Source organism: Furipterus horrens, unplaced genomic scaffold, assembly GCF_987537825.1.
Source record: "Furipterus horrens unplaced genomic scaffold, mFurHor1.1.pri manual_scaffold_1, whole genome shotgun sequence".
In the NCBI taxonomy this organism is placed as follows: Eukaryota; Metazoa; Chordata; class Mammalia; order Chiroptera; family Furipteridae; genus Furipterus; species Furipterus horrens.
In genome coordinates this window covers 37,595,549-37,618,588 of record NW_028327171.1, presented here as the reverse complement: position 1 = coordinate 37,618,588, position 23,040 = coordinate 37,595,549, and the positions used below count along the sequence as shown (strand labels likewise).

Below are 23,040 nucleotides of genomic sequence, written 5' to 3'. Positions count from 1 at the left end.
ACTCTGTTTTGAAATGGAGCATGAAATCTGGGCAGTGGCCTTCATCTTGGCCCCATTTTCTGTAGTGAGACTGACAGAGATGAGACATTAAAAAGCCAGGAGGGTAACCCCCTAAATTTTACATCATCAATAAACCATACCACAGAGCACCAACCTCCTGTGTGGGTCTCAGGAAATTATTTTCCTTTAGATACTGCAGAGCCTCACTTCCACCCATAATAGATGGGCTTCCACCAGTAGCACAATGAATTGTCAAAGATTAAAATATATTTTTAAATTATTAAAATGTATACACATACATACAGATAATATACATAAACATAATATAAAACATTAGATATTCTAAAAGTTCTAGAAGCTAACTGGGACAACCATCCAGATTGGAAGCATTTTCTAGTATTTGGTCAGCTTTATTTAAAAAAATTATTTACATGTAACATTTTATATCCTTAATTTCTGAAAGATTAGAACACATCCTAACTTTATGACACATGAGAACTCCTTCATGTGATTAAAGACTGTTTAAAACTTTCTCCTCTTCAGACTTCCTATGTTCACATTCATTCTCAATTAAATAACTCACTACATTTTCTTGATCTACAAATCATTTCTAAATTTACTCCTCAATTTCTTCTACCCATTTTAAAATAAAGTAAATCAAACTGAATCTGACATTCTACTAATTAACAATGCTATTTTCCCACTTTTGTATATCTTACTCTTGCTACGATTAACCTAGTAAATTTTTGTTTGCTTTAATGATAGTGTCCTGATATCTCCTGGTCGTTGCTGCTCTCCTGCCAAACTATCCGTTTTCCCCTGTAACTGTGAAATTTCTCCAGGATTCTAAGACATCAAAGCAGCAAGGGGATATAATCAAATAAAATTCCCACATGGACAAATAAAAATGTGTGCTCCTATTCACTAAGATCTACTTCTCTCAGATAGGTATTTTTAAAATGTTTTAATTAAAAAAAATCACTGATGCTTCCTCCAAACATATTTCTAATAGGTTTAGTTAGTGCAATAAACTAATCATGGCATTTTCAACCCATTAGGAAGAAACTATCATCTCTGTGAAGGTTTTGTTCACAGCCAACAAAAATCAGTACGATACTGAAGTTTTCACAGCAGCTCAGCATGTGCTTCTTACTCTTCCATTAAACATTCCATATGCATGCATCAGCTCATTACAATATTCCACATATCTGTCAACCTTTGCCAGGCTATCACATACAAGCACGCACCCTAAGACGATTCTTATGAAATATTCATAAACATTTTCAAGTTACAAATTCTTCATTTTCAAGATAAGATTTAATGGCAACACTTTTCTGAAGAAGTTAAAGAGGACGCTTCTCTAATAATAAATGAGGTCAGATAAACAAATGCCCTATGATTTCACCAGGTACTCTGCTTTGGAACAAATTTAGCACTGATTTGCATTCATCTTTCTTTCTTTCTTTCTTTTTCTTTTTGGAGTGGGAGTTACTAAAGCTATGTCTTCCTGGCTGTCAGTAACCTGATAAAAATAATTAGAATTCAGTCCATATTGATGAAGAGTAATTTAATCCTAATGACCATATCAAACCAACTGGTTAACTTTTGCTATCTTTGCATGGAAAATATCAAGTGATATTTTTTGCCCCTTAAATCGAGTCTGATTTAGACAGCTAAGTTTGTAATTCTGAAACATCTAATTCATATGCTTGATTGACTAAGGGCAGACGCTTTCTGACAGACGCCCGATGTTAAGAATCCTAGTAAGTCCACCCTCATTCCCCACCTACATCTGCCCGGCCTCACATGTACTTCTTTATTCTGAAGATTTTTGTTTTTAGGATTTCAATGGAAATCATAATATAGTATGATTAACACTCACATGCTAGTCACCTGACTTCTCCAGATGTTGTTTTTCCCCACTTTTGTTTATCTTTCATGTGTATGTTTTTCATTCTGAACTATTTAAAAGCAATCTGAAAAAACTGTTCAATTGTAAAGAACCTTGATTGTAGCCACAGTGGTGCTAATGTTTAAGAGAAGGCATCTTAAATTAAAGGTTCCTCCATAAACACAGATCAATTCAGAAGCTGTGGGGATCAGAAAGGTTTGGAATGACGGCCTTAACTCTCCTGTGTAATAGTCAGTACATTTTTGAAATTGAGTAAGACACTCAAACTCTCAGAGACTTAGTTACTCACTGTAAAGCAGGTACCACCCCTACTTCACAGTAATTGTGTTAGAGTTATGAGTGTTTACATAACATAATGTACCTGAAAGTAAATTACGGTGTTTGAAATAAAGCTCTCCAGTGAAAATAACTGTTTCTTTTTTATGATTACAACACAATAATAATAATGAGCATTTATTAAGCATTTACTGAAAGCTAGGTGACATATAGACAATGCTACTATGTATACTGGTTTTACAAGGAAGAAAATTAAGTCTTATAGAGGTTCAAAGGCTTGAAGATTGATTCCTGGTGATTAAGTGGTTGAGCTGGATTTCAAACCCCATAAAACTAATCAGATTCTAGACTTTAGCCATTGGGATGTGAGATAAAAAATTTATCATAGGTACAAATAAACAATTGACACATATGTATACACAGAGACAACTTGTGTCAGAATGGTGATGAATTCAAATCTGTCTTTAGCCACCTCTTCCAAACCTCACTTCCTCACTCAGATAATAGTATTCTTATCCTCTTTCTCTGTTCTGAGATTACTGAATTGATATCCTATCAATTACTTTTCAATAAATATTTTTAAATTGTATTAGGTATAATGACATCTTCAATAATTTCCCATTGAATACATAAAGTAGTAATTTTTAATTTTCAGCATTTAATAAATATAATTTATGCCAGAGAGGCTATTCCCAGACCTCTCAAATCACTGCACATGGTCTCATACACAGCTTGTAAAGTGTTATCTATGTGCATGCATTTCCCAGTTTCAGAGAAGACTTTAGAGTTGCACTTCCTGATTGATCAGAATTTTAAAGAATCTCAAATTAATTGTAAAACAAAATTATTTTCTGTCTTATCAGCTACCTGATCTGTATGATAGCTTATTTTAAAAGTGGATTGTATCTGTTTTGTAATCAATTAATGCACACAAATGATAAGCCATGCAAAAAAACAAACAAACACACACACACACATAGGAAATAAAACTACATATTTACTAAGTCATAATAGGAATTTTTTAAAATCCCAAGAAAAATATTTTTATATACGTTTTGCAAACCATGATATAAAATGTGCTGTTTATAGTAATGTTTCATTTCAGGTTCCTCTGCCATTTTTCCCATACCTCTTTGATTTCAATCTAGCATTTCAACACTTTGTCTTTTAGCTTTGTTGTTCACGAATGACAAAGAATAAATAATGCAGAATATTGCAGATAATTTTGAAAATTTCAGAAATTAAATTATTTCAATAGTGATCCTATAAAAAAATAGTTTGATTCCCTCAGAATCATAGCCTGAAGTTACTTTGTTTTACTTTAAAGTAGATTGTTGACATCAAAACATGCTGAAAAGAAAGACTACAAATATTGGAACAGAATGAATATGTGAGAACATATACTAGCACAGGAAGCCAGTATGGGCTCATTTGCTTCATTTTGTTTGATAAAAGATGGGGAGGAAGTAGGTTTACAGTTGTTTGTATGGAAAATAATACAAAAATTAATAAATAATAATAGAGTCATAAAATGTTTCCTGTATCCACAACTGTAAACCTACTCTTGCCACACCCTGTATTCTAAATTTAAAAACAAAAATTTAAACTAGGTATTCCACACATGTGTGAAAGGTTTATATAACCCCTTATGGCAGTCACATAACACTTTTCAGAAGAGAAGATTTGAAATGGGTGGAACACGTGCCTATATGTAATATAATAGTAGCCTGGAAGACATGCCAATTTCATTTAATCTGCTAAACATCACTATGTCTTTGGTTTTTACTAGTTCTAGTAAAATGTTAAAATGGTCCTTTTCTTAATGAACCAAAAATAAATTCTAGATTATATCACAGATATTTCAATATTCATACCATCACCAAATTATACTATTGTTTAATTACAGGTGTGCTGTTATTTAGAGGCAAATAATTATATTAGAACAGGCAGTCATAAGTTTGGGTTTTGGAACAATGTCAAGTAACCGTGGCATGTTAGAACTATAAGGGCTCCTCCTGAACTTTACTTAATGACTCATTTTATATATGAGTCAATTCATCCTGAGATTGTTTGAAAAATGTCTTTATATGAGAATTATGAAAGAAGATTTGTATAAGTAATTTATATACTTATGAAAATTAAGCATGTTATTTACTAATAGGTTGGATTAGAAATTTTAACAACTTAAAGGATTTAGATTAACACAAAAAGGAAATTATAACTGAAAATTAAAGAATAAACATGATTATCTTTAAATAATCTGCACATAGTTCTTCCTTGATAGTGAATATTAGTTAAAATTTGTCTTCTACTTTACTATGTATATTTCTGTAATTATATAGACTCTATTTTTCTAAATTTTTCAATAGAAACTTGATTTAAATAATGGAATAATTCCAATAATGAATGGAATTATTGTTGTAACAGTTTTAAAATTTAAATTTTAGGTGACAATGATGTTCAAATAATATATTTATTAAGGAAAATTCATAAGAAATTTATTATACTAAATGAGATTTCAAGGTATAATCTAAAATGTAGTACAAGAGAAAACATACAAAATTAATGTAAAGATTTAATACAATTTAGAAATGTAAATCTAGTAAATTTAAGGAAATTTTTGTATTTTTTCAAATGATACATTCTTAAAACCACAAAAACTTTATTCTTAGCTATAACATACAATAGGCAATAAACGTTTCCAGTTTTTTTAATAAAAACTATATATATAGTTAAAATACACTTAATGAATATTAATGAGAATAGATTAATTATATGTTAATAATTATTATAAAAATAATATTTTGTTGAATGTATACTATTTTTAAGATTCAAGTGAACTATTTTAAACTTATTTAGCTATACTAAGGTGTTACAGCTTATTAAAGGTTAATTTGTTATAAAAATAAAGAAGTCTATTGAATTTAAAACCAAATCTCATACATTGTGTACCTGTTATTTTAACTGTATAAATTTTAGGGAGAGGTTTTTTTTTTTCTTAAGTATTAACATTTTTAATGATGTTTCTTTTTCAGAACTAATTTAACTTGTCTCCACATATTTTATAGCAACAACAAATTAGTAAAATACAAACTTTTGTTTAGGATTCCTTATCAATGTGATCTTGAATAAATTTTTATTTAATTGAGGTTCAAATTATTCTACATGATATCAACATAATCCTCAATGTTAAATAATGTGAAAGTACAATCTTGAGAGACAATATTTGTGTAATTAATATATCTAATAAGTATGTGATCTTCAGTTGAATTTGGCAAGCATGAGAGAGGTTTTATTTTCTCATTATTAAATTCATGCCCTTTCTTTTTTGAATCTCACTTATATATTAAGGGGTTAATAACAAGAACAATGACATTTATTAAGAATTTATGCATGCATTTTTAGATGTGATGCTCACATAATCTTTTGATTTGGATTTACTTTTATAATTAATGTAGAGATTTTTAAAAAAAGAAAAAATAGCTCTAAGACTTCAGAGGGGTTAGATAATATTTTATGGTCACATAGTCATCAAGCAGAAGAGCATGAACTTGACCTTGTCTCTACCATCACTGCATCCTGCCATGATACTTAAAAACAAATTCCCTGTTGAACACAGAGCAGATACAGAATATTGGAAAGGCTGGGAAACTTAGCTACGGCAGAAGAAAATAAACTGTCAGGCAGACACAGGAGAAGGAAAAGTGAAAATGTTAAATGACTGATTAGGATTATAACAAAGCCAAATGTTATTACCATAACAGACTTCTATATTAGTGCATCCAAATAATTGCGAAAAAGTTAAAATATGTCTAAAACTTACTCTTTCAGATATTAGAATAATATATAATATATAAAGAAGCTTGTTGAAACATTGTTTTAGGGAGTAAATTAGAACAGAGCAGCTGCTGCCTGATTGCCTGCCTTCCGTTCTTCCTTCTTTCCGTCCTTCCTTCCTTCCTCCCTCCTTCCCTCCTTTTCTCTCATTCTTCTATTTCTCTTTCATTCTTGGTTGTTTTTCTTAACTTATTCTGTAAAGTTCAGTTACAAGGAATAAAATTCTTGACACGATTTTTTTGTGGTGCCTAACTTGCATAACTACATGGGGATTATTTATGCTGACTATATACCTGTAAAAACCAACCCTTTTAATACATGGTGTCACCTGTTATGACTTCTCAATATTCAAATGGTCAGTAAATGTGATTAAGTTATATTATTATTAGATATATTATGTAGGTATACTCAAAAAGTGTGGTATTTTTCTTTAAGTTAATACCACTCATTCCTAATTTGCGAGAAACAACCTATTCAAAGTATAAATACCTAACAGTTGTTTCCTACCTTTCATTTCCCTCCAGGCTCTTCCAAAACACCTACTTACAGAAGCATGCCATGAACTTAAGTGGTGGTTAGTTAAGTTATACACTGGACAAAAAATACACGATAGATATTCAATATAAATCCTATCTAATGAATATATACAAAACTGTTTTATTAGTAGGAAACTAGAGTCATTTGGGTTCTTGGATCATTAAAACTGTACTTATAAGGATAAAATACATATAAGAAAAATGCAAAAATCTGGTGATATTTACTGATATTTTATTATATAACAGTGAATATAAGGAAGGTGTTACTTCATTTATTGAAAAATAAAACTAGCAATAGCATTTGTGGATTTTTGTGTGTAATTCACCATGCCCCCAAATCATAAGACACGTATATTCATTGTAATTTTACTGCATGAAAATTTGACTCCTACAAGATATGGAGCTGATATGTGGTGTGGACCCCAACAAGAGCTCAGCCTTCACATTTCACTGGGATTTACTTGATGTCTAGTTGTCATGAAGTACACAGTAATGTTTTACCATTACTTTGTGTGTGCATGCATGCATGCATGTGTGTTTGTATGTGAAAATGGTTCTAAAAAGAAAGCCAAAAGCTTTCATTGCATTTTATAAAATAAATTCTATACTAGAATGCTATTCAGCAATTTGGAAATTTGTGAGGATTTTAGAATCTGTTTTACTGTGTATCATATTTTCACTGAGAGAAATCTAAGTGAATCCATTAACACATATAAGAGTATAATTCATCTTAAAGATTGAAGAATTAAAGCACTTTCCTCTAAAATAAACTGCTAGAAATAGAATATTAAAATAAAGCTTTTCCTCTAAATTTTAAGCTTAAGGGAACTAGTCCATGTTAGCGCTGGAGAACTTGGTTGGCTCTCTCCTGAAGCATTATGCCCAAAAGCCATTTGCCTTTCACAGTTTCTGCTACACAATGTTGGGAATTTCTAATCAATCCCCTTCTTGGAGACTAATTAACATATACATAGTATTTACAATGCAGCTAATGAGATCTCCTCCTTCTTGACTGCAGACTATTTTTATACTCATTTTAAGAGATAATTTAATATTACATTATGCTCCCTCTTTGCCCTTCCTACCTCAGATCAGAGATTCCTTCCCAAATTAGTTTCTGAATTATGATTTAGGAACTACTGCACAGCTAAAATAACATTAACTTCTCTCTTCACTCATTCTGCTGCATATTCCCAGTACAGGTGTTCATTTAGAACATGATTAATAGTTGTGATTCACAGAGAAGCCAACTGGTCCTCTGCCTTTTTCAACCTAACTGTATTACTGTACTTCCTCACTTTCAAATTTCAGCCCCACAATATCAAATGATGGACAGGTGAAGCAAGCTTGGCTGTAATCATGCCATATAAGCTTGTCTGATCCATGCTCCATTTCTCTTTACTTGGTGAATGTATGCTAATAGCTACAGCATCAGTGATTATCCCAAAGCTCTGGGGCAATCCACAGAAAACAAAGGTGGCTAGACTGTAAGGTTAAAGAAAGGATGTCTTGTCTCCTCTCCTTAAAAGATAATGCCACAGCAAGCCTCTCTGTCTGAAGGAGGATTATGCATGGAACTCTGTTAAATCTATTCATAAGCCTACAAAGAAGATGATTGGGGAAAGTAGTCCATGTTCTTAATAATTGTGTCCTATTCTAGATAAACCACTAATTCACTACTTTGTAGATATGGCCAGAAGTTTTCATAAAATATTCTCTGGAGCAGCCAAATACAAATAAAAAGCAACTTGCCTTTTCTTAACCCATTATCTACTAGTAAGGATTTTGACTATTCAGTCTATCATCATTATTAGAATAATTTAAAATTTTAAATGCCTTATGTTTACTTGAATATTTAAAGGTTTTTTTCTACAAAACAGTTCGTACAAAAACATTGTAGATCACTTAGAAATTCACAAAAATATAAAGCAGTAGAAATTATCCATATTTTCATCTACCTAATTTATATCATCGGCCTCTGCCCGCAAACAGCATTTTAGTCATTATCACTGTTAGGTTGAATATACAGGTTTCATGTGGTGTACCCAGAGCAAAGTTTCTTTCTTCTCACTGTCTTTTTAAAATATATCTAGAGGGGAAAATTCTTTCCAAAATACCTACAGGAAATTTTCCTCTGATTATTGATAATAAAAAGTCCAATTTGAGTGAATTGTATTAAGTAAATAATTAGATTGCCTAGTTCTCATATCATGATTAAAACTCTACCCTTGATTTAAATTTTATCTTCTTGCCCCTCCACCAGATCAGGTCTGCTGTTGGATAAGGAGGGAACGCCTTTTTACAGCCTCCCCTATTCACTAATGATACTCGTTCATAAATTGAAAATAATAATAGTCCCTACCTTAGTAATATAGTTGTTGTGAGGATTAATATGATAATACATCAAAAGTACTTAGGAAACTATCTAGCTCATACTATTATCAATGCTACCATGGGAAACAAACATGTATGTTTCTACTTCCAGCTCTGAGGACACAGGCCAGTCCCAAAACAAATACTTCTTTCTGCTTATTTGTTAGATGCTGTGCAAAGTGATCTCTTACCTTTAGGATTCTTAGGTGAGTTAGATACCAGTCTGCTATGTCCCATATACTGCAGAGGATATACATTAATCCCTTCATGTGGTTCCACTAAAGCCCCAGTCATCAAACTTGCAATGGAACTTATATTTCTCCAAAATTCCTATTCATAAAATCCTCTCCCCCAAATCTTCAAATCTTTTTTTATTCCATATGCAAGTGCTTTAATAACACTCTAATACCTTTTCAACTGTTTCCTTTGAAATATTGGTGTTGGGTAGCTCATTTTGAAATATCTGTTCTTTTATATATTAAAATTTCAGTGAAGAATTCCAGTTTAACATCTCCATTTATATCTACCTATGTATCTACCTATCATCTATCTATTCACCTATATAGCTATCTACTCCAACTACACCATACATACACATATACATGCAGATTAAAGACTCAGGATCTGAGAAGAGACTAAGGGTGTAAATCCTGATTATTTCATGTAAGTAGCTGTCCTGTCTTTGAGCTGGTCACTTATCATTTTTCTGCTTTAGTTACCTCATTTACAAATAGAAGATGATAGTAGTCTCTACCTCAGAAATACAGTTATTATGAAAATTAATGTGATAACATGTAAAAAGTGCTTAGAAAAATATCTAGCCCAATATTATACTTAGAAATAACAATAACATAACCATCACTATTATTATTATAATTATAAATGTCTTCTTTATAACTTGTTTGACTTATGACAATTTCCATATCATTATCCTTCTACATTGTATTTGTTTTATAGTATTCAGCTGTGTAAATGTAACATAATTTTCAATACTTAAAGGAACATATATCATTTCTAATATTTTGTCACAATCATTGTTCACCTTTGTGTTTATCAACTTTGTTGTATTCTCCTTTAGAATGTATTGATTAACCTGGAATTACTAGATCACAATGCAATTATTTTAAGGCATTTAATGGAACTTGACAAATTATCCTGCAAAAATTTATATCACTGTATATTTTCATGACTATCTTAAAATTCTAGACAGTTATATACTATCAGACAAAGATTAAAGTGTAAGGGCATCCTTGAAGGATAATGAAAATAATGCACAGGGTGTTCTCTTGTCTCCCTACAGAGTGTGCCAACATATTTCTGAAAAGTTTTTCGAACCTGGCAATTAACAAAGCCCATTTAGGGTGGGATGAGGATAAATTCAATATATCTTCAGCACCAGAGAGTTCCAGTGACATAACCACACTAACTATTCTTTTGAACAGAAACAGAAAATGAAATAAGAATGAACCTCTACTATGGCTTTCTACTGTGGCGGCTCATTATGTGATACTTACATCAAACTGCTTTAATTATGTAAATGTGTCTAGTGAATGAGTGTTAATAAACTTCTATTTAAATAAAATAAATCAAAATTCTGCTTCTCCTTAGCATATTATAGTTTAATTAAATTCCTGAGCACAGTCAATAACCACGAAGTTATACAGTAGACAAAATCAATCACTAAGGAGTGTAAATCAGCTAGATACTAGTGTAACATGAAGCACATAGTGATTAGGCAGTTTTGATAATAGATTAAAAGTTTCATATATATCATAAGACAAGGACCCTGTCACTCTCATTTTTAGCATTCCATATAGATATTATTATAAAGAGTATGCCAATTTTATCAAGGTCCCACAAACTCACCAATTCTTGACTTAAGGTATCTCCTTTCTCATGTCATAAGGACATCAATTTCTTTTTTCTTAAAGATATTAATTTAAAATGTTCTATTTTGGAAAAGACATTTTTCTGCCATACTCCCTTCCTCTACATGACCCACACACCAGCACGGACCATGCCATCCTCTTCCACACATGCATAATACACAGAGGCATAACTTCAACAAAGTAAAACAAAATAATCATCCCACCACCAAAAAACAGCCAGTGCACCAACCTTATAAAGTAGTGGCAGTTTTCCTAATTTCAGGAGTGCAATCTGGTTTGTTACATTTCTCATGTCTTTAATCCTTTTTAAATCATCTATTCTTCCATAACTCACATCAATGACTTTACCCTGAAATAGGGGAAAAAAAAGAAAAATAAAGCCTTGTAAGAGAAATGATAGCAAATTGTTCATTAGGCATGACAAAATCTTGTAGTAATTTGAAATGTTCAAGGAGAATAATTCTCTTTCCCAGTCCCAAGCACCACAAATATGACTTTCCTATTTCTATCTAGTACAACAATTCTTACGGTCACTGGGGAAAAAGTTTGAGAGTCATGTTTGCCTAGTCCTCTCCTTTCTTACAAAATTACAAAGCCAGTTCATACCTCTCACTAACAACCAAGTTTATTATAGTCTAAGTTTGTATACCTGGAATTTGAATCATTTTATAAAACACTGCAAGATTCATTTTCTTAAGTTTCAACTACAGTCATAACATGCTCAGGCCTAAGAACAATTCAAAGACTCTGATGTTATCTAAATTAACAAAGTCCATTATGCACAGCTGTTCAGGTTGTGCATGTATCCAGGTGTGACTAATACCCTCTTGGATTGTACTACCCACATGTGTCAGTCTGGCATTTAAGGAATTTAGAATATGGTCCCAAACTACTATGTTTGTCATATTTCCCACTATCCCCAACAGTTATATTCTATATTAATATTTCTCATGTTTAAAATCCCCTTTTTATTAATGTAAAAATGTCACGACTTTCTAGAATTTTTCCTGTGCACCCTCTGACATAGTTGGTCCTTTCTTCCTCCTTGAGAAGTACTGCACTGCAGGTTTTATCAAACATATATTCCTATGAGCCAAGATGATATTCCATCTTTACTTTCTGTAATGTCTGTTATCAATGTAGTTGTTACGTTTTTCAGTGATAAATTTATATTATAATGCAAAATGTGCTGTGTCAATCTACAGCATATCCATATCGAGGTGTTGACAAGGAATTAGTGGTGGCAAATAGTGAAAGTATGAAGAAGGAGGATCCAGATCTTGAACTTCCTGCCCTTTTCAGTTGGTGCTAATGCACTTCAACCAGTTTTTAAAAAGGGCATCCATAGAAGTCTCATTTCAGGAAAGAATTCTATTTTTAGAAAATCATATGAGTACCATCAAGACATTGGTATGTCTGTCAGGACTAGTGTGTCTCATTGGGTTTGGCATCTTCCCATTGACTGAAAAGTCACCAGTTCGATTCCTGGTGTGAGCACATGCCTGGGTTGTGGGCCAGGTGTCCAGTTGGGGGCATGCAAGAGGCCACCAATCATGTTTCCCTCACATGATGATGTTTCTCTATCTCTCTTTCTCTCTCTCTTCCCCTCTCTCTAAAAATAAATAAGATATTTAAAAATTTGGTAAATCTCTTAGAAAAATATTTCTGGTATAAAATATTGCCTTAGCAATTACTTTCATCTGCATTGGTAAAAACTTTTCTAAATACATTAAAACTAATATCAAATGTTATCTGTCTGATGAATTGTATTTCTCTGTTGTCCAGTTATATATGACTTTCTCTACTTTTAATCCAATAGTGATGTGCTTCTGCCTCTTTTAATGCCCCCATAGGACCCATAAATTCATATATATATATATAATTTTTTTTCTAGTACATGGAGATTTTCTTAGTGATGGGCCCATCATGTAGCCATTCTCACCTAGAATATACAGTTGGCTTATCTCTCTTAAATTAAAATGATTAGAGTTTATAAAATATCTCTGAAAAGTTAAGCTGTATTTTTATATGGATTTTTCCAAGAAAACCTATTTGTTAAAAACACTTCGGTCAAAATAGTTTTTGATTATAATTTTGTTCCAATTAAAATGTGATTAAATCAGTGACTTATTAACATAACTGTTGAATTTGCTGATACCATTACTCTCAATCTATGATTTTAAAGGCCTGATTAAATGATCACAGTATTAATGATCACATTGAAAATTAAGAGAATTCATACTTTCCATTTCAAATTTCTAAGCTACCTAATTATTTGTGATTCACTGATAGTATCTTAAAACAGTGCTATTACTCAACTGGTTTCATTAATGAATACATTTTTCTTATTTATCAGAGTTTGGGGGAAAACCATACTGGTCTAAGAGAGTATAAGCTAGGCTGTAACTTTTTTGTTTGTGTATATATCAGAAAGATATGGAAACTACAAAAATACCAATTCTATAAAAGATATTTACATTTTCAGAAAATAGCAATAACTTGAACCAACAATAGCAGTTTCAATTAAAGAATTCTTCAATGAATCTTCTATAAATAGCATATGTCAATAATTAAAATAGTTTAATATATAACAAGACTTTTGTCCCAAAAATATTTTCAACACAGGCATCATTATAGCAATTTATTTTGGCTTATGCACTTTGAGGTTATGCAAAAAAGCAATAATTACAGAAATCTCAATGTTCTGATGGTTTGACAGGTGATAATAGCCTTCAGAGGATGCCTCTGAACCAGGTCCTTTCTGAATGTCTTTCTTTTTTACCTTCAGGCAAACTAAAAATCACAGCTGCAAGAAAGCACACTGAATTTCTCTTAGACATAAATAAATATATAACGATATGATAAAATGTCAAGTCATTTCTATCCACACATTCTAGTGGCAGCAATGAACCTTTTCTTATTGCATGTATTCCATCACACTAGAAAATTTTCCACTCAACTGGCTGGGCTACTATGATTAATTTATGTCCAAATACCAATGATTAAGTCAATCTGACTAGTCCCTTTGGGAAATGTCAGAGGAGCAGGGACCTAGGTACCTATTGAACTACTCGCTCCATGTGCACACATTTTTCCATTATGTACTTCTCTGACATATAGGAGAGAGAGCTGAGAGGTACAGAGTAAATGGAACTAGTTCTTTTTGTTTTAAAATTTTTTCACCAGAGAGAAAAACAGAAAGTTCCTAGAGTAATTTTGTTTAAATGTCATGGTAATTTTTCAACAAAGAACAAATAACTGAAAACAACAGAAATGATTCAGACAGAATACCAAGTATTTTATACTTGGTAAAAAAGAATAATATTGAGATGACAACAGAGAGTTGTGGGGCATGTAGGAAAAGCTGAGAAGAAGATGGGCATACTTTAGAAATAAACATTAAACATTAAAATACAATTATCTTTTACCTATGGTAAAATACGTGATTAGAAGGAGTCATAAACCAGACAGCTGATGAGTAAAATTCAAAATATTAAAAAGTGATAGTATTATGTCAGTGGTTCTATGGTTCTACACAGAAAGGAAGGAATATCTTGAGCAGAAGCAACAGGAGATAAAATGAACAAATTATTTCCTGTGGTCAGCTAAAAAAAAATGAAAAGAATACCTAGGTCAGAGTAGTTACCCCAGGGGCTTACCTGTGGGTGGCCTGGATCCACACCGAGGAATAATCCAATGCCATGTTTCTTTTCTACCTTGAAGTAGTATAAATTATTCATGCACAGGAAATGATATATGCTTTGCAATTTTTCAGACTTGACATTTTCAACCAAATCAATCACTCTGAATCTTCCCAGTTCCTCTTTAAGAGAGATTTTGAAGGTACAGAATGTTTGAAAAGCCTGCTTTGACTAAATCAGTAATTTTATCCTCAAAATTGGATATGGTAAAGCAAAGCAGTTCTTATACTGACAAAATACATTATCAGAGGTATAATTCATCTCAATATAAGTTTAACTTTAGAAATTTACTCTTATATAATCTAGCTTTTGAATATTCTTCAAATTAAAGTTCCGATGGTTATTAAATATTGGTAAAGTTAAAATGATTTCTTAGATTTACCTTTGTCCTTTCTAAGTAGCGTGAGTATATTAGTACTTATGAAGACCTCAACATTCAGAGATTGTTAGAATTTTATTAGTACTTACTTTTCAAGTTCATGCAAGGGCTTTCATCATGGACATTATCAGGAAAACCAAACTTATTGAGGCATGAAAAGCAATACTGATTCCTCCCCTATCCCTTGGCAGACATCACTAATCAATCATAGTTTTTCACACTCCTTCTCTAAACAGTATTCTAGATAATCAAGAATAATTAGAGAACAGCATAAGAAGGAAGTTATATAAAATATTAAATAGTTTAATATTAAATAATTGTTAGTTTAAATAACTAACAGTTAAACTAATGCTAATTTATTTAACTATTTAATAATTGAAACACTACAAGTACTAACCAGTTAAAATGGACTCCTAACCAACCAGAAGGAATGTCAGCTAGCATACGAAACTAGTATACACTAATTGAATTGAGCATTAAGCATGAGACACACTATGTATTTTGCTGTATTTCATTTAAGCAATGAGATAAAGGGATGGCTTATCAAATGTCTCACATTTTTTCTTTGATATTTGCTGAAGAAAATATTTGTTATAATGTTATACTAAATGCAATGTCTTGGCATACTGTAATTATTTAACGTATTTGCAAGTTTTAAAAATAATATAACATACACATCCATTTAAGTGATAATAAAATTAAGTTAAAATTTTTAATATAGAAATTTAAACAAAGTGAAGCACAGTTCTGTCAGGATTGCATTTTAATATTTTAACTCTATAGTCTCCAAATCAGGAGACAAAATCATGCAAGTTTAGAATAAAAGATACATACAAGATTAAAAAAACATAGATTGTCAGGAAGAAAACATATTTTTCAAATTGTCCCAAATTTAACAAATATGCCTTTAGATGATATTTAGATACTCGTTTGCATTATTTGGCCAACATTTTTAAAAATATCAGGCAGAGTATCTCTCCTTTTATACTTTTATATTGAACAGTCATTTTAAAAACTAAGATACCATAAAAAATATGTACAGAGGAAGAAGGAAAAAAGAAAAAACAGGAGAAACAGAATTATGAAAGTCCAAAGAAGAGAACTTTATTTTTCCCTGAACAATATGGATCAGGTTATGTTTTAATTTCTGAAGGTATGGAAGGAAAATGAGTTATAAAAAGTGGCTTTATACTGTGCTTATTTTCTCTTGGTGATACATCAACAATGAAAAAGTCAATAAAGAGAGTAACAGTTCAGAAGACTTTCAGTTATGCTCTCTCTTAAAGAAAATGTAGAAGGAGTAATAGAGGAGAGTAATGAGGAACTATTTCAATAAGGAAGTCAGGGAAGTCATTGCTAGAGAGATCCTTATCCAATGATGAGAAGCCATGTACTGACCTGGGGAACTTTGTAGGCAGAGTTAGGTACATACTCTCAGAGAATAAAGACCTCTACAGATGAAACAAAGATATCAAATATGTTAAGATGTAAATCATGACTTCTTAATTTAAAAATAAGAAGTCACTGATTTTCTTACATGGGTGGGGATTAGATAAAGATGGAACTTCAGAAAATTTATCCATAAAGAAAGAAACAGTGGTTAGGTGGTACTCAACAGTTAGAAGGAACAGTTTGCTAGTGGTTGTACAGCTGAGAAAGTTGATAGTACATTAGTTAGCTAGTCTGCTTTTACCAAAAAGGAGATTGTTTATGCAAAGAGATGGTATATAGACAGAAAGAAGATTTAGCCTCATTTGGTCTACACACCCTAGAAACAAAAGGAGTATAGAGAAACTATTGAGATTATTTTTCTCTAAGTGAGAATGAGTAAATTAATTAGTGTAAAAGTGATGAATCCTAATCTATTTTTATATTCATGAGCAACAGTGATGACTGATTATGAAAGTCTCTGTAACTCTGTCACTTTTACTATGTTTAACCTATTTACTTTGTTTCATATAGTAAACTAATAAGACTTAAAAAACCATTAACAGCAGCAGCAGCAGCTCTGCCTTATTAGTCGAGACAAGCATCCTGGAATGAGTGGCTCAATCATCTCCCCTTGGGTGAGGTTGGAGGGCACTGGGGAAAGAGGGTCATTGTCTTGAAGGTTCAGGCAGGGAGCTACCTGGTAGACTGGTTCCAGGTGCTTGAGGATAAGGAAGGAAGCTCAGCAGATAATTTGCAATATGTTTCAGGAGCCAGAAGTATCTCCCAAAACTATATACATTGGTGGGCAAAAACAGGCTTATACAGTAGTTGTGAGCATGCAAAATAGTTTACTCTTGTATTATTTATTAATTATTGTGTGATTTATTTGTGTAAACCTATTTTTTTTGCCCACTCCTGTATCACATAATTTGAGGAAAGTCTTGATCTTCCATTAGTTTTGTCAAGAAGTAAACTCTGAACATGGAACTTTCCCTTTCAAAAGAAAACAGAAGAAAATTCTCTGCTCCTTACAATACTATTATTAATTTTTTGAGTTGCTTCTGAAACCCTGAATGGAAGGTATTGTATACGAGGTTTGAAGTCAAATTTGAGAGCACTCTTATTTTCTACCCAATGGCATTGTTCTGGGTTTTGTCCAACCCACACTGATATTACAGCTATGCTGTGATTGGCATACCAGTCTTGTGCTGAGTGCTATGAAGTTGTATGCTGGTAAAACTAACCTCTGACACGCACACATACACACCCAACACAAATCCTGGTGTATAGTATTTAAATGCTTCTGTGGTTTAAATAGGAGAGAAATATTAGAAAGATTCATAGAATCAACTTTCACTAGCAGGAACAAGTTGGCTTGAGCCAATCTAGGACACCGCTGGGACACTTGTACCTGACCTTTAAAGTCATAGGACAATACCCCGTTTGGGTGTATAGGAAACTCAGCTGTTAGAAAATGGGAAATTGAATACAGGACCTTTGAGTCTCTGTGTGTATGTGTGTATGAGTGTGTATGTATCCATGTACATGTGCAAGTGTGTATTATGAGAATTAAATTGAATTGGACTAATGACATCGTATAAAGGAAAAAGAATATAAATACTTAATCGATTATATCCTCTGTGCTGAACTTTTACTATAGAGATTGCATCAATAGTTTCAGAACATTCACATTTGGTAGATATCTGCCTGTTTTGTAGATGAGGAAACTGAAGTTTAGAATATTTAAGTAACTTGCTAGTGTGTCCAGCTAGCAGTATCAAGTCGTGGAGTTTTGTAATTCTTTGCCTAACTGCCAGTTTCTCCTGTTAGGCTGGTAGCTGTATATGGGCAGTGTCCAAAGCTTTCTTTTTCTAAGTATATTTCATTCATTATGCTATTATCATTGTCCCTATTTTCCCCACTTTGCATACCTCCACCTGGTACCCCCTTCCTCCAGCAATCTCCCACTTAGTTCATGTCCATGGGACATGCATGTAAGTTCTTTGGCTTCTCCCTTTTCTACACTATTCTTAACATCCCCCTGTCTATTTTGTTTCTACCAATTATGCTTCTTAGTCCCTGCACCTTTTCCCACATTCTTCCCCTTCCCACTCCCAACTGATAACCCTCCAAAAGGTCTCCACATCTATGATTCTGTTCCTGTTCTGGTTGTTTGCTTAGTTTGTTTAGGTTTTTTAGATTCAGTTGTTGATATTGTTGAGTTTGTTACCATTTTAATGTTCATAGTTTTTATCTTCTTCTTTTTCTTAAATGAGCCCCTTTAACATTTCATGTAATAATGGCTTAGTGATGATGAATTCCTTTAGCTTTATCTTGGCTGGGAGGCACTTTTTATGCCCTTCAACTCTAAATGATAGCTATGCTTGATAAAGTAATCTAGGTAGCAGGTCCTTGTTTTTCATCATTGTCAATACTTCTTGCCAGCCCCTTGTGCCAGTAAAGTTTCTTTTGAGAAATGAGCTGATAGTCTTATGGGAACTGCTTTTTAGGTAACTCTCTGCTTTTCTCTTGCTGCTTTCAAGATTCTCTCTTTATCTTTAACCAGTGCCAACTTTAATTATGATGTGTATTGGTGTGCAAAGCTTTCTTATTAACCACTTTGTCCCTTGTGATTGGCATATAAAAAGCACTCAGTATTTGCTGAATGTTGAATGATTTTTGTTATATTAGTGAGAGCCAGCTGAATAAATTTTATATTAGTCAGTTAATCTTTCAATATAAATTAAAATATAAGGAAAAACATTAATAATCACAGGGCACTTTATTTAATAAATGATATTCAACTTATTAAGGCAAGGATATTGAAGGAGTTGCAAATTCATTTAAGCTAAGTCTTCCTGGAGTTAGTGAAAGTAATATGACAGAATTCTCCCTTTTAAAATCAATTAGATTAGTATATCAAAATAATGCATAAACTTAAGGACAACTTCTGCACAGATCTCTCTAGTTCTAAAGTGAGGTAATCTTACTTGTAAACTAAATATTTAAATATTGACATTTTATGGAAATTAAAATATAAATTAAATCTGCTAAGAAAGTTACATTATCACTTAATTTTATAAGTGGTATGCTTTAAATCATATCAAAAGTAAAAAATACATGATTGCAGTAGAAGGGGTGGGTTGGGTGAGGGGGGAGCAATGGGGGAAAAATGGAACAACTGTAATTGAAAAATCAAAAAATAAAAGAAAAAAAAGTAAAAAATAAAAATAAAAATACTAACTTACATTTTCTGTCAAATAACAATTATGGAGATTCAGAAACTTTAGAAATAACTTTAGTCAAATTAGAAGTCTGTAGTAAAACATTGTCTCACTGAAATAACCATATATTTTCTAATTCAATTATCTTTGTTTTAAAACTTTTATTTCATATGCTTTTGTTTTCCTTCCCAGGAAGAAGATATAACCTTTGTAACAAATATTTACTATAAACAATATGTTGTGATAGATCACTTTTTTATTTATAAATGCTTCTCTTTAAATTTCAAATACTATAAAAATTTTATAAATATACCTTAAATATGTGAAAACAAGTCCCATGGTTATTATCCTCAAATTAGCAGAAACCATGGAATTATTTTGTTAACACAGTGTACAAAGCTCTTGTTATCAGAAATAGGTGGCATTTGGGCAAGGGGATTATATGTAACTTTTTAAAAATTAATAACAACTTTATATACAATTGTGTTCACAGTCATTTATCTCACAATATTCATTGTTGATCAAAAGATGAACTCCAACGGGAGAAAAAAAGGGAGACAAATAAAATGCCAAGACATTTTCAACATTGAAAAACTGCTCCAACCTTACATTTCTCTGTTGGTGAAACAGTAGCTTCATCTTCATACTTGGACAATAATACAATTCCATTTTACTCCTTTAGCTTTCTGATATTTTTGTCTATAACAAGACTGTTTCAGAGCCAAAGGCATGTAGATTTGCCTTTTGCTACAAAGATGATAAGTTTGATTTTGTTTGAGATTATTAAAAATGAAACAAGAAGACAAAGTTTTCTTAGCCACGAGAAAATTGACATCTGACTGTAATTTATTCAAAGATTCCATGCAGTGATTATATTTTTACTCTTTAAGACAATTTAACAAAATATTTGATAGTGCTCAGATTTCATATGTTAAACTATGTCTTGGAATTTTACAAAACAAAGATAAGAATGTTCTCCCAGCTCAACTTGACAATGATTTGTAATTCTGCTTTCAAAAATGAAAAGTTCATCTTGAAATTTTTTGAATTTTTAATTAAAAATATACTTATGGATTTATATTTAGTTTATTATTTATTCATATTTATAAAGACATTTTTTCTCACTTATGATTAGTATTTGGCATGTTAAACTGGAGACAGGAAGATTATATTCAGACAATAATGAGAAAAGGTTGTACTTCCAAATCTTATGTTTTCCTAGTTTATCCCATTTTAATGTGTCTACTTTAAACATAATAATAAAAATAGCTAACATTTATTGAGTGCTTTCTAAGTGCCAATCATTTTACATGGTTTATATAATTTCTCCCCCACAACAACCACTTGAGATGCTATTATTATTCCCGTTATAGAAATGAGAACATTAAGGTTTTCAGAATTGAAGTGACCAACCCACAGGTGAGCAATTGATAAGGAAGGATGCTAATCTGGGTTCTCTGAGGAATGGGGTAATGATAAATGTGTCAATAAGAATGTTTTCATCACAGTTAATGAGTTGGTTAAAAATAAATTTCTACATAAAATTGTATTGTTTAGCTTGTCTTTAAAAATAATGAAAACGGGATGGTGATTGACTATAAGAGGGGGTGAGAGGGGCAGGGCAGGGGAGAGTAATGGGAGAAAAAATGGAAAAACTGTAATAGAAAAACAATAAGTAAATAAAGTATTAAAAACTAAAAAGAATGCTGAACAGAAAGAAAACTAAAATTCATAAAATCATTGGAATGAAAAAATACTTCCCTGTTTATAAATAAGAACACGGCTGACCCAATCTGACCAAACCATATTAAATATTAATTGTCCCTTTTGCTTTTTTGCAACTGTGTGTTGTCCGAAAAGCACAAAAGAAATAATTGCACAGAAATTACAGTCATAATATTTTATTTATAAAACTGACTAACATTGTCAACACTCACTACCAATGCCTTCAACATTATCATGACATTAGAGTCATACTTTTTAATAAAAATATAAATTACTGTTCATTCCCCAAAGTTAACTTCACTCATGCTAAATTATTTATGTATCTATTTTAATATGTATTTTGCATCTGACAGGACAACTCTCCTTAGGACCCTTTTACTGACCCACCTGTCATTATGATGGGGTAAACAATGTCACCTTTCCAGTGCACAATGAATTACAAAGAAGTGGCAAAGTACACCATCCATCATACTGGCACTAAGCAGGTTTCCAACTAGATCTCAGATATCACAAATGCTGTTTAGACTGTTACCAGAAAGCAAAAATTGGAGGCTTATACGAAACAGTCATATGATGAATGGACATGACAGCTCTTCAAAGAAAAGGGGCACTCCTCTTCTACAAATAACCTTGTCAAAAGCAAAAGGAGTGGGGAGCTTTGCTGGCAGTCAAACCAGAATAATTTAGGAACTTGTTAATGGCTCTGCCTGCTAGAAATTCATGTAAACCCAATGTACTCCAAATAAAAATTAGGTATGCCTGAATCAGCAGCAGCAACTTTTTGAGCTTGATTTGAATTAGGAAATGAGCTAAAGGGATACAGAAAAATTATCAGTGTTGTATTAATTAGAATATGTGAGTTTCAATAATACATCTGTTTAAAACATATACATAAAATATGCATTTTTTATATATCCATATAAAATAGCCACCTATAAATTGCTTTGCTTTTGAAAGTCATAATACCAATATCAATATTTAAAAATTAATATTAATAACTTATTATATTTTTATTGAATTGATATTTACATTAATATGTACTTGTCATAATCCATTTAAATTATTATTATAATTTTAAAAAGCTATTGCCAGTATTTTCATTTAATTTGCCTGGTTAATTTCTCAAAGTATGTTCTCCATATTGAGGTATTTGTTTCATTCATAATTGCACTTTAATTCTTTCAACACTACTATCTTTTATTTAAGCCTAATATTTCAAACATAGGGTATATATTTCTGTATCTATAGCTAACTTTTTCTCACTTAATAACTATACTTGAAGTCTTTCCCAACACTTCTTTATTAAAATGGTAGCTTTTATAGAATTTATAAGTATTAAGAGGTCCCAAATGACTTATGACTTCATAGATATTTAAATAGTCATGCCTCAGTACTCATTGGCCTCAGAAATCATCAAACAATGTGCTCATAGCATTTTGATGAAAAAAAAAATGTTTCGGCACTCAGCACTTGCTCGGGACTTGTAGTACTTGCTAGAACTTTTATGAGTAACAACAACACTCTACCTAGCAAGAGAAAATGCTTCATCATTCAGTAGTTCGGCACTCATTGGTTTTGGCACTGGTCACAAGTTCTGGAATGAATTAATAACAAGTACCAGGTACCACTGTAATTGCATGATATTGTAGTAGAACATGGTTTTCTTTCTTGTGAAACAAACATAAAAGTTTAAACATAACTGATAAGATAAATGTGTAGAAAACTCTCAGAAGTATGGTTACATTGGAACATTAAAC

The 23,040-nt window shown here is 31.8% G+C and overlaps 1 protein-coding gene across 1 annotated transcript in view; it reads right to left on the bottom strand.

The window, feature by feature from the left end:
• Window positions 1-23,040, bottom strand: part of NAALADL2 (N-acetylated alpha-linked acidic dipeptidase like 2) — a 669,716-nt gene that overhangs the window by 507,340 nt on the left and 139,336 nt on the right. The window contains exon 3 of the mRNA XM_090276711.1: window positions 11,053-11,172. Within this exon, the coding sequence (XP_090132837.1) occupies window positions 11,053-11,172 (120 nt within the window). The remainder of the gene's footprint in view (window positions 1-11,052; window positions 11,173-23,040) is intronic.